This window comes from Epinephelus lanceolatus, chromosome 11, assembly GCF_041903045.1.
Source record: "Epinephelus lanceolatus isolate andai-2023 chromosome 11, ASM4190304v1, whole genome shotgun sequence".
Lineage (NCBI taxonomy): Eukaryota > Metazoa > Chordata > Actinopteri > Perciformes > Serranidae > Epinephelus > Epinephelus lanceolatus.
Genome location: NC_135744.1, coordinates 34,362,807 through 34,375,764, shown reverse-complemented (window position 1 = coordinate 34,375,764; position 12,958 = coordinate 34,362,807). Strand labels below are relative to the sequence as shown.

At 40.2% G+C, this 12,958-nt stretch overlaps 1 protein-coding gene across 1 annotated transcript in view; it reads left to right on the top strand.

The window, feature by feature from the left end:
- LOC117267754 (rho GTPase-activating protein 26-like) overlaps positions 1-11,914 on the top strand; it is a 133,105-nt gene extending 121,191 nt beyond the window's left edge. The window contains exons 21-24 of the mRNA XM_033643757.2: positions 4,274-4,309; positions 4,403-4,513; positions 5,527-5,618; positions 9,921-11,914. Of these exons, the coding sequence (XP_033499648.1) occupies positions 4,274-4,309; positions 4,403-4,513; positions 5,527-5,618; positions 9,921-10,009 (328 nt within the window). The 3' untranslated portion in view covers positions 10,010-11,914. The remainder of the gene's footprint in view (positions 1-4,273; positions 4,310-4,402; positions 4,514-5,526; positions 5,619-9,920) is intronic.
- The last annotated feature ends 1,044 nt before the right edge of the window (positions 11,915-12,958 follow it).

Genomic DNA, 12,958 nt, shown 5'->3' with positions numbered 1-12,958 from the left:
GGTTGTCTGTTTCTATGTGCTAGCCATGTGTTCAGGGTGTACCCCGCCTCTCATCCAATGTCAGGTGGGATCGGCCTCAGCCTCCTGCAACCCCTAACAGTATAAGCATCTACGGAAAATGAATGAATGAATTTAGTTACTTGTATTCCATTACTGCCAAACCCTGGAGATTATAAGAGTGGCCAAAACATACTGCATACAACATAACATAACTCCTCTGTTTCCCCAGTTATCACCATTTGTTTTTTGAAAGTGGTAAATGGACCTGCATTTGTATAGCGCCTTTCTAGTCATCCGCCCACTCAAAGCGCTTTGTACACTATGAGTCACATTCACCCATTCACACACACACATTCACACACCGAGGCTACCATACAAGCTACCACCTGCTACTCAGTTTTTAACATGCTCACACAGCGATGGAAGAATCATCGGGAGCAATTTGGGGTTCAGTATCTTGCTCAAGGATACTTCAACATGCAGCCTGGAGGAACCGGGGATCAAACCCCGCTGATCTTCCGATTGGTGAACGACCCGCTCTACCATCAGGCAAAAAAAAAAAAAAAAAAAAAAAAAAATTCTGATTATCACATTGTGTGTCTGCTTGTTTTAACATTTCATCAAAACTGTGTGCTGAGATATTCAAACCAACATCATGTCTTTTTTGGCTTCACCATCACATCAAACAGAAATGTACATTTATGTTCCATAATCATGTACACAATACTCAATGTGACATGTTCAGTATCTTTGGGAACTCCCTAGAATTCAAAATAAAGTTTGGTTTGAATCTCCACCCATGTGACTCTCGCAATGTTTAGGGCAACATTCACAATTAGCCGTATCACTTTCTAGTTACTTTTAGTAGCTGTTGGATACTTGCATCATTTTAAACAAAGTATTCAACCATCAGACATTAATTTAAAAAAATCCTGCAGACTTTGACAAAGGTAACTTTCTGTCTCCAATTTGTGCATCAGGGTGGGGTAATGTGTGCTTGCACCTAGCACTGGGGTTTGGTTACTAGGGATGTCACGATTATAGATTTTCCTGGTACGATTATTGTCAGAGAAATAATCACGGTTTTACGATTATCACGATTATTAATTTCACACTATAAATGTGTAAAATCCCATGAACACTCCTTATAGATCTTTAAGTTTCATTTATTTCCATGCCAACATAACAAAAATAATATAGTAACAAAGAAAAGTAACCAAAAAGTAGTGTGCGGACTCTGCTTTTACTACATGCCTCTTTGTGGTCCAGCAGTCTAAGTTTTTTCTAGGATGCGTGTTTCTTTTTGTTGTCTTTAAATTACAATTACACAAATAAATTGAGAGCACATCTCGTGCAGTGTTAATAATAAATGAAACAGACATCGTGCTGGAAGGACAAGTCCAACATGTACTCAACACAGATGGAAGGAAGCAAAAGGAGGAAATACTAATGCTAAATGTTCACTGACTGAGGACCTTGAGAAGACATTACGTATATCTTCCACATTGCACACTGACACTGAAACAGTCTGACGACTAAAAAAAAGAATTTGAACTTGTAACAGTCGAATATATGAAATGTGCCTTTAACATGGTGTATACTGTGTCGCCTAGCAGCAACGTCATCAAGCAACGCCTGTTATGATTTGAGTCTGTTGAGCGCACCCAACGCTGGTCGGACGTATACTTATGTGCTCCTGCTTTTTCTTTTATCTCTCAACACAACAGTAATGGTTTTAAGTACGTGTGGCGACTATTTTGTTCATGCATGAAAATGTAGTAGCCATCCAACTGGGCTTGGTAAGCTTGGAGTGTTTATAAGTTGATGTAAAAATAAACGACAAGCATTTGTGAAATCCCACACTCATGTGGACGTGAGTTTCTGCCTGTCGTCTCACTCCAAAGAGCTACACGGACCCAAAACCATTACAACCTCACGCTGTGTGCACACAAACTGCAAAACTATCCATCAAAAAAGTTTTTGAGACATGCCTTAGCTTGTCACGTTGCACTGTAAGCCCATCTCGTATCATACCACTATGCCATTAATTGCAAATGACACACTAACATCTAATTTTTAATTCAATGTTACATTAGATAAATCGAGATTGACGTAATTTAACCCAGTTATTGTGCATTTACCTTTACTTGCGCATATAAAGCCGGGTGGTTGTCCCGCAGGTGTTGTATCATGTTCCTCGTGTTTGATCCTTCGGCCGCGACTTTTTTGCGGCATGTTTTACAAACTGGAAAGCCGTCGTCAACAATGACCCCTAGCCAAAATGATCCCACACGGCACACAGTTTTTTTTTTTGGGGGGGGGGGGGGGGGGGGGGGCGGGGAGTCTTCTTCATCCATACTTCATTGCTCGGAGACTTTTGTAACTTTGTTTTCGAGTTGCGCTGACCTACTGTATATGGTTCCGTGTCCCGGCATAATCTTTGGAGAGTGGCGGTGTTGAGGAATCTTTACGAATAATTAACCGTGGCGTTTAAAATCGCGGTTAATAGTGAAATCAAGTAATCGTGACATTACTTGGCTGCGCTGTGCTCTTGGAGAGAGTTTCTGTTCCACACCTTAACTTGCACAAAGCACGGTTTGAATACAACTGAACTTCAGCACTATTAGCTTCAATAGCACCATTTATCTCAATGGACTGGTCAGGTGGGAACCCTGTTGATTTCACATCATGGATCCTGAACCAATGAGAATGAAAAGGCTCAAGAAGTAGTTTCGAAGCCCTTAAATAATGGAAGCAAATTGTCTTTGCAGTTCAGTTTCATGAATAACAAGGCCTGTAGGCAAGATCTATACAGTTTACAGTTAATTGTCTCCACTTAGATTTTATTAAAATCAGGCAAGTGGCATCCAGATGTACTGTAAAGGGAACACCAGGCAAAATTTACTGATATAATCCAGCCTTTTAAGGCTTTTCCAGTATTATTTCACTTCACATGGGGCAGAGCAATGAAATAATGGAGAAGCAGAGGCAGCAGAAAATCTCCTCTTTTAGCCTGAAACACACGTAGTCAGTCGTGATGCTCGACAGCCTGGCTGAGTGGTGGGTGTTCAGTGTCCTCATGACTCCACTGGCCTTGTTTATGACTGATTTTTCAGCAATGGCTGCGTGATCACAGAAATATATTAAATCAAGGAAATTATCTCACAGCCTGTTGCAAAACCCGGTCCTGCCTTTACATAATTTGATTGACACATTTTCTTTGCTTTCTCCTTTTATTATGCCTCGCTGTTTCCTCACTCCAGTCTTGAACATGCCTCTCTGTCTGTTTCTTTCACCTCGTCTAGACCATGATTCATCCTTAAGGGCAGCTTGTGATGGAAAGCGACCTGCGTGTCATCTCTAAGAAAGAAACCGAGACTTGAGTGATCGACATGCTGTTGGTGTGTGTGTGTGTGTGTGTATGTGTGTGTGTGTGTGTGTGTATGTTTGGCATCTTGCAGCATGAGATTAGATGGATAGAATGACAAATGGATTGATGAAGGCAAACAGCTTGTTTAGATAGACGGATGAATTATATTTCACATCATGATGTCGTCTGACAATTTGGAAATTAGATTAGATTGATGTAGATACACACTCTAACATAAGCTTGGAAAGAGTCCCACTACAACTATGTGTAATTACAGTAGATACATGAACCAAATCTAAATTACTTAGTCCTGTCAAATTGATGTTACGTGTGTGCCCCTGCTGTCTACGGACTGTGAAATGCAGCAATTAGTTTATACACTGGGCAGGTATAAGAATCATGTCAGGGCCAAGTGTACGTCAGCTAAAACCTTCATCTCTTTTGACCCTGGAAGCTCACCGGAATGTACTGTTTTTCTTCATCATGGCTATTAGCCTTCATTTAAGATTGTTATTTTAGTCAAGGCTGGAGCACATTAAAACAACTCACATTACCCATTGAGAGCTATTAAGGAGTCAGTTTCTCCTTTCAGCTAAATTATTTGGGTTTTATTTTTATTTTTTTGCCAAGCAAGCTGGGAGGTCTTCTCTGTGGGCTTGTCATTTGTTCCTTGTGTGCTGTAGAGCTAATGCAAATAGACCTCAGCAAGAGGACAGTGAGAAGGGAGAACCCCCTCAGTAATACAGTCTCTCTTGAGACTTAATGTCTAAATTAATATCAGGTTTGTTAAAATAGCTTTCCTTTGCTTTTACAAGTCCAGAAACATTTTAGTACTTAACCTTATAGCTCCTTCATTAGGATGGATTACTTCATCATGGTTCTTATTTCATCTTGTGTTTCCAGGCTGAACCCAAAGAGTCGTGGCAGCATACCAACCAGGTAAAAGATCACAGCTGACAATAATATAGTTTGTAGTCGATATAATGCTGCCAATGCTATAAATTGCACCCTCTGTATGTATGTGTCCCTCAGCACAATGTCTCCCAGCCCCACCTCCCCGCGCTCTCCCTCCTGGCCGATGTTCTCTGCCCCATCAAGTCCTCAGCCGACGTCCTCCGCCTCCAGTGACTCCTCCCCCGTCAGGTTGGTCCACATTGTTTGTGTAATGATTTAATCACAGCTTGTCACGAATCACGGTGAAGCTGTAAAAGACTGTTGGTGCACTGGGGAACTCTTTCTCAACAGGTAAGGTGTGTGATTGTGTGCAACAGAGAAGACAGGGAAGAGAAAAAAATGGATCCGTGTTTATTTCTTCTGGAGGCGTTGGAGTTCTTGCAATTTGGTTCAAGCACTAGTCAAGCACCATTCAGTAAATGATTTGAATGGTGCTAGCAATATGCTAATGTGCTCTTATTAATTCACGTAGTTCTTCAAAATTCATCTTTCCAAATGTCTTGACTGTTGCCATTTTACTTTGAAATAATAAAGAACAGCAAAGTAATTCAAGAAAAAAAACCTGAAGGCTTTTTCCTGCAAGTGTCTTTCTTTCTGCAGTGTCCTTGAGCAAGACACTCCCTATTTAGCGCCATCTTATAGTGGACCATGGCCTCGATCTTTTAAATTCAAATAGCTCCTCAGTGGATCGATATGGCCATGCAGACATACTATGCTTCAAGGTACAAGCTTCAAGTGTGCTGGTGCTGCTGCAGAAGCTGCTAGTTTCTTGCCACTGCTTTGCACCCTCAAAACCTCAGCCTTCCCTTCAACCACTTCCCACTGCATGGCAGCTAGCAGATTCTGTGGCAGACCATGATTCTGTAAAAGCTACAGTTATATAAAACAATGATGTAAAAGAAAAATGAAGTATTACATTTGATATATATGAGCATTATGTGTGCGAGAAAAAGGGAAACATTAGAACTGGAAATCCATTCCAGTATAAAAAGGATCACTTCCTTGACTCATGGTAGAAAACATCCTATATCATTTGTAAATATAGCCACCTGGTACTTATAAAACAGTTGATATAAAGTAATGACCCATGTCTGGTTTTAGGTGTCTAAGTTAAGCATTGTTTCAAACTGAAAGCTTTCTGTTTTTTCCCTTGAATGAGCCCAGAACCTACTGTCTCACTCTCACTCTCTGAATGTCTCCAGTATCGCGGGCAGGAAGGCTCGGGCGCTGTATGCCTGCAAGGCAGAGCATAACTCAGAGCTGTCCTTCATCGCCGGGACCATCTTTGAGAATGGTGAGTCAGGCCCTGGACTTGACAGCAGAAAGGAAATAGGAAAGAATGTGGGTTGGTGTTTGAAAAAAAACAAACAATTACTGTCAAAATGAACAGTCAGCCTTGGGAGTTCGCTGGACTTCATTTAGCCGTGGTGTTGGATTTCATTGTTGGGGTTGTAAGTAGTCGAAGGGTTTTGCCCAGAAAATAACAACTGGGACACAATCTTCCCTGGACTACCATTTTTTATAACAGACTTAAAAGGTCCCCTGTCACTTCTACTCAAAGTTTTCTCCTTAGGTAAAATGTGGTGGTCATTTTGGAGTGAAGAGGAAGAGGTGCACTGGAGTTGCACGAAGAGGCTGTTTAGTTGACATCTTGCAGTTAATTACTGAGAGCCTGAGCCCATAGCATGTAATACTTTTTTTCTTCTTTTTCGAGTATTTTTATCCAACACCTGGCTTTAAAATAAGCTTGTGTGTGCACTCACTCGTATTGCACACTACTCCAGAGAATATTAGAGGCTGGCAAGCAGACTGGAGTGTGACAGATGTAGTAATGTGCAATGCATGCAGCCAAGCACTTAATATCTTTTAGATCCGGGGAGTCACTTCTCTTTAGGGGGCGGGCAAAAGTAAGTGTTCATACTTGAAAGTAACCCTAAGTACACACACAGATATATACACACACACACACACACACACACATGGTGACACAGAAAAGCATTTAAAATATTAGTTCTATTTTTCCTTTCTCTTTTTGTTTCCTTTCCTCTCACATTCTCAGGGTCCTCTCCAGCCTAATTTAAGCCTCTCCAACCTCAAGCCCAAAACTATAAATCACATTTATCTCCTCGTAGTTTTGTTTGGCTCAGCTCTCCTAATGAAGACCAGATTTGCACAAATTTAAGGATAATAAAACCACTTGGTCAGTACTTACGCGGCTTCTCTAGTTCTCAAGCTGGAAACAGTCGAACATATTAGTTATCACGGTATGTTGTAAAGCCTGCAGGGGAATTCTGCAGGGACACATACAGGGATTCATTTTTTTGGTCATGCCAGTTGCCACATGGTGCCTCAGACCCTAAATAGAGTTAGCTGCGTTAAGGCTATTGAGGGTTATGTAATGCGTAGCAGTGTCATCGGAGCCTTTTGGGTCAAAATGTGACCTTGGGGACAGATAATCCCTACAGTGGTGTCCCAGTCTGCTCATGGCTAGCCACTGATGGCTGTCCCCTCAGAGCTTATACTGCAGACTCATAATGCCTTTGTAGCTGTCATAAGAACGCTACAATACACTGTATTTATGTGTTTATCTGTTCTACAGATTATTACCACAGTTTTGATTCATACTTTGTTGCACAAACTAATTTCAAAGGAAGAGGATGATTTAGTTCTGTCTAAACCAGAAAGACCCATGACTATTAAAGACAGATAAAAACCTTGTGCACTGTCTCAGTTTAAATTTTGTGTCTTCCTTTGATGTGACTCTGTGGTAGAAAGGTCTGCAGCTTTTATTGAGTCAGATTCCCTGTGAGGACAAAATGTGGTAAACACACAATTGATTTCTGCAGCGATGTTCCTTTGAACTTCCTGTGTTTTCGCCATATCTTGCCAGAGGCCTTCTTTTTTTAGTGGAGCTTTAACCAGAACATTACAATATAGTGCATGCAACAGCAGCACACAATTGGATCAATTATGTTGCTTCCTCAAAATCGTGGTATTACTGTAGTTCATGCATGTCAAGCCCTGCAGTGTTAGTCAAGACAGCTGTTTGGGCCTGTATACCCTAAAATCAAAATCAGCTTTAATGTTGGTTTTCTTTTCATAAGCTCAACTTCAGCTTCAACTTCCTTATATTTACAGCTTGCATCGTCCACATGTTTACATCTGGTCTTTTGCTTCCTACTGTATTCTACCTGCCCGGCAACAAATGGTCAACAGCTTAAAGGCCCAGACACACCAGAACAACTTCAGAAAACGTTGCCATGTCTCAGCCAGAAAAGTTGCACATGAGCACACCCCACAGACTTCAGCCAGTGGTCAGCCAGCACAAAAGTTTTGTGCCTGCATTAGGGCTGCAACGATTAGTCGACTAATCAATGACCAATCGACTATTAAAATAATCAGTGACTATTTTAGTAGTCGACTAATCGGCTTGAGTCATTTTTCATAGAAAAGTACTATAAAAGTACCCCAAAATACTCTTATTGCAGCTTCTTACGTTCAAATATTGGCAGCTTTACAAACTCTCCCATAACGGTGAACTAAAACCCTTTGGCGTGAGTATGAAACAAGACATTAGATGAGATAATTTCGGGGTTTGGGAGAGACAGACCGACATTTTTCAACATTTTATCACATTTTTTGATAAAATGATTAGTCGACTAATTTAAGAAATAATTGACAGATTAGTCGACAACAAAAATAATCGTTAGTTGCAGCCCTAGTCTGCATGAGAGGAAATAACACTCCACACCAGCAGGTGGGGGTAGTCTGTTATTGTCTAGTCTCGCCACCAGACAATCAGAGATCTCCACCTTCTGATAGTCTGGGGACACTCCTTTCTAAAGTGTGTTTAACACACCGGAGAAAACGGCCGTCAAAAAAGCAACGCCTCTTGCATTTTTGAAAAGGACACGCCCTCCCGGAAATGTGCGCTCCCTCTTTTCTCGTCCGCAAGGAAACAAACACACAGAGAGTTTGAAAATGGATACTGAGAGATTTAACTCCGTTTTATCAAACGTGTGCTCAGTCCACAAGATTGTGGAAATGAAGGACTTACAGTGACTTTGTTTAAAACTTTTAACGCAGTCGGACTATGTTTACGAGCACAAGAGTTCAGCAAGCCACCGAAGGACCGCCCTGCAGATTTACTATTGGTTCTGCAACATAGGGAATTTTTTTAAAGTCTGAAATTGTATCCGCCCATCTAAACACAAAATCAGGGAGAAAGACATCAGTCTTTAGTTAAGTGAAGCGTCTATGGACATTCAGAAAGGGAAACCAGTAAACCATCTTGATGCTAGGTAGCCAGTTAGCGCATTAACGACACAATCCAATGTTAAAGGAACAAAACATATTTACCATCTGCCAGTGAGCAGTAACACAAGCCATCACGAAACATTTCTGCTAAAGAGTTCAATGGCCAAAGACAAATAATCTTACCTTATGTAAGAAGTTTGTTTTGGTCTCACTCCCTCCCGTAAGCGCTTTGTTTAGTTTTCTGACTTATGTTTCTCTTCTGAGGGCTGAGCTGAACTGTTAATCAGAGTAATTTCATCACCGATGGGCTCCACTGTCGCTAACGCCGATTCCATATGTTCAGTTGTCAAGAAAAAAAAAAGGCGACAGGGGCTGGCAAGGGGCAATGGTGCAGGAAATGCCACATTGTCGAGGGCAGCACACACTCACCAATGGCCCAACTTTGACCAACGGTCGACCGTTGGCTTGGTGTCTGGGGCCTTATGAGTCAGATATTTCCCTCAGGAGGTGGTGGGGACCAAAACGGAGCTAAAGAAGAATGAATATGGACTTACGTTTGTAGAGTGTTTGGAAACACGACTCCAGTCAAATGTGTGTGAATTAGCACTTGCATATATACTGCCAATGTCAACTTTATAAGGCCATAATATTTGGATGTTGTGTTAATCCTGCCCAGAAAATTAATTAAGACTGGCGGCTCATTTAGATAAAACTGTCCATGGCTTATGAGGCACTGCATTGACATGAGGTTACACAGTGGTATAAATGCTCTTTTCTGATTAACAACAGTAATGCTGAAAGAATATCCAATGTAGCATCACAACTGTACAAAGAAAGAATGTTGCGGGGACAAGGACAATCCAGTCCAGTAGAATTCTCAATAGCAAACCACAGCTTTTATTAATATTTAACCATTATCACTTAGTTGCTTGGTTTTACAGCTTTTGCCAAAATATTTTTTCAGTACTTAGCTAGTTCTCACCCTCATCTACAGTCGATGATCTTAGTGGATCCAGCAGGAAACACTACATCTCTCATCCAGGCACATATTTCGTGCTCACTTATTAGCAGCTATTGCTGTGTGATTTTCGCGCCAGAGATGTATGCTCAAAATATTTAGATATGAAACACGTAGATAATGAGGAACATGTGAAATTATTGAGTGCCCTGTTCTCACTTATTGGCGTCTGTCTCTCCACCCCCATTCCCCCACTCTTTCTCTCTCACACTATCTGCACATGTTCATCCACATGTTTAAGTGCCACATCTTTGTAGGTATTTTCCTCCTCTATCTTGAGTTGTTCAAACAAAAATAACATTTCTTTCTCTCTCTCTCCAGTTCATGCCTCCAGGGAGCCCGGTTGGCTGGAGGGGACTCTGGATGGCCGAACAGGATTGATACCAGAAAACTATGTGGAGTTCTTATAGTCCAGGGCAGAGACAAAGACTTGAAGTGGACGATACTGGACTGGAGTTGACCAAACTGGACCCTAGAGGACTAGATTTGACTGCACAGGACTGAACAAACTCAAATAGGTCGTATATCATACTGGACTGGACCATTGTTAATGAGGCCTCTCTTGTCCTGACTGAACCGGGAATTGAAACTGGACCAAGAAGAATCATATGGAATGGATATAACGCAGGACCGAAGTAGAGACCCTTGGATTGCACTGGAAAAAAAAAAAAAAAAAGATGAGTTCCGCTGTGGTTCCGGCTGTTATTGGATTAGTGTGGATGACTTCCCAAGTCCTGGTGAGATGATGTGGTAATGAACCTGGAATGTGTGTGAGAGAAAAAAGTGGAGGGGTTTGAGAAAATCACATGTATGAATGAGTTGAAATTGAGGCTGAGCTGTGAGGCTTCTCAGCCCTTGCTTTATTACTTTGAACTGCACTGCCATATCTTCAGAATCTCCTCTTTTTATCAGCTAGAAATTAAAAAAAAAAAAAAAACATGTGGAGATGATGGAGATGATGACAGGGAGCAAGACTAAAAGCAAATTGCTTTTTTACTTTGGACTTGCTAGTTCACCTTCTCACTGTGCGCTGTTTGAATGATTGCTAATCCCACTGGGGGGACTGGAGTTTTTAAAGCCGATTTAAATGATTGGGTTAGGGTTGTATGGCTATAAATGTGTTTGGGAGCAATTGCTGTGGCGGTCCCGTAATTCCCCAGGACAAGACTCAACCTTGCTAATGTTTCAGATGTCCAGGTCAGAAGCAGGAGCCCTGGGGCAGATCAGCACAGGGTGAGGTTGCCTCAAAACAGTTCGCCAAAAGGTCAGCGTTGGGTTTATCCTTATTTATAATGCCTCTCCCTGCAGAGCCCTCACAAAAAATGTGAAAAATTTCAAACAAGCTCCCCAAGCTGGTCAGGGGTTCACAATACAGCAGAGGAGCTACAACTGATTCCTGCTGGTTAAAACAAGTCCAGATGTGAAGCCTTGCACTGCTACCCCAGCTTAGATGCTTTTTGATTGTTGGAAATAATTGGATCCAGTGTGGAACATAGTGTTGAGTCATGTTCCCAGAATTTCAAGATGTCGTATTTTTCAAACCACTATTGTTATTTTTCAACCTTATTCGACAAAAACGTATAATTGATCACATGTATTTCTATGAAGCCTGGACCTTTCTCTCCTAGTTTTAACCGTTATGCCAATTCAATGCTAATAATGTAAATATCTGAGGAGGCAATTAAATTTGGAACTGGGGTTTACAAGCCAAGGCTGTCATAAAATGTAGATGTGGATTTTAGAGAAGCTAAGACATTTGAAAAAAAGAAAATCAGTATGTTTTACCAGAATTGCTCAGATGTGTATATGCAAGCTGGTCTGCTTTGGGGCTCCAATGAATGTCCTCATTTCATGAGTCGAGGCTGAACAACTTGGAGATCTGTATTAAAGTATATCATTGAATTGAATATGTTCTGTTAGGGCAGAATATTGAAAGACCATTTAGCATTTTAACAGGAAAATCAAATGGGAGAGTACAAAAGAAAAAAACTTAAATGTGAAAAGAGACTACTTTGTTCATATCTGAACTTCTTATTTATGAGAGTTTCTGAAAGGCTCAATCCTGAACTGTATTCATTTTGAGGTGTTTTATTGACATTGTAAATAAATACACAGCATTTGATAAGGTATAATTTTTTTAAGTATGAAATTTTATATTTTGTATTTTTAGAATACTAACTTAATTCCTTAATTCCATCCTTGTTGCCCAGATTTTTGTATCATTTAAGTCTATCTACAGCCTTAAATATTCTTTCAGATGTTTTGGTGAATTGATAAGATTGTGCAGAATTAAAGATAAATGTTCAACGGCTGTACCTGGAGTCTTTGATGTTTGATCTTTGGATGTAGTGCCTGAAGATTAATACTGTGGCTGTATTCAAACATGCTGAAGTGCTTTCTTTGTATTTATGACTGCCGTGTTTAAGCAGTCAAAATCAAGTTATGTTAATGGAATAGCAGCAAGAAATGGATTCACTTGCAGCAGCAAAGTAAATTTGTACAAAATGGATCAACTTCTGTGCAGTTCTACGTATGAATTCACACCATTGACTGTTTTGATAAAGCTGACCTCTGCTTTTCAGCTATCGTACAAGCTGTGTCGCACGGCCAGCAAATAATCACCAAATTGCAGAGCTTTCGGCACAAGCTTTTTTGTGATGATGCACAAATGAGTTTTGGCGTGCCATTTTGGCATTAGCCAGCAATATGTTTTTGGTTCCCTGTACTGCAAGTAGAATTTCTAGTACATTTGTTGGTCTAAACCACTTGATTTTAAACTGATCCAAATTTTGGATCCAATTGTGCTAAAAGCTGCTAATGAAGACTTGCAGCTAAAATAAAATAAAATTACTTGATAAAATCAATCAAAAATCAAAGCACACATGATCTTTTATCAGTCATGCATTATTCCTTAATAAATGTACTATAATAAGTAAAACAAGAAATGTAAATGTCAGTTCACAAAAGCACGTTATATTTTAAACTGTATTCCAATTTTCAACTGCTGCAACAAACACTTACATTCACACTTAGGTTTGTTCACCATGTGTTTCTACCAAAAATGTTTTCTGCTGTTCAGGGAGTACTTGGCTGAAAAAATGTTTCAAAGCAGGTAAATTTTTAAAAAAAAATTGATTTGGAAAGCACTGTACCATATTATGACTTTCTCATACTACACTATGACTTTTCTTATGACATACTATATTATCAAAATTTGTATGGCATACTATACAATAACATTTTTTATTATATGTATTTTTTAAATGAGTTATCACCTGGTGTTTTAACATATCCTGTCTCTCTTTAATTGTCTTAAAATTATTTTTTAAAATTAATTTGCCAAAAAAATCAAACATTGA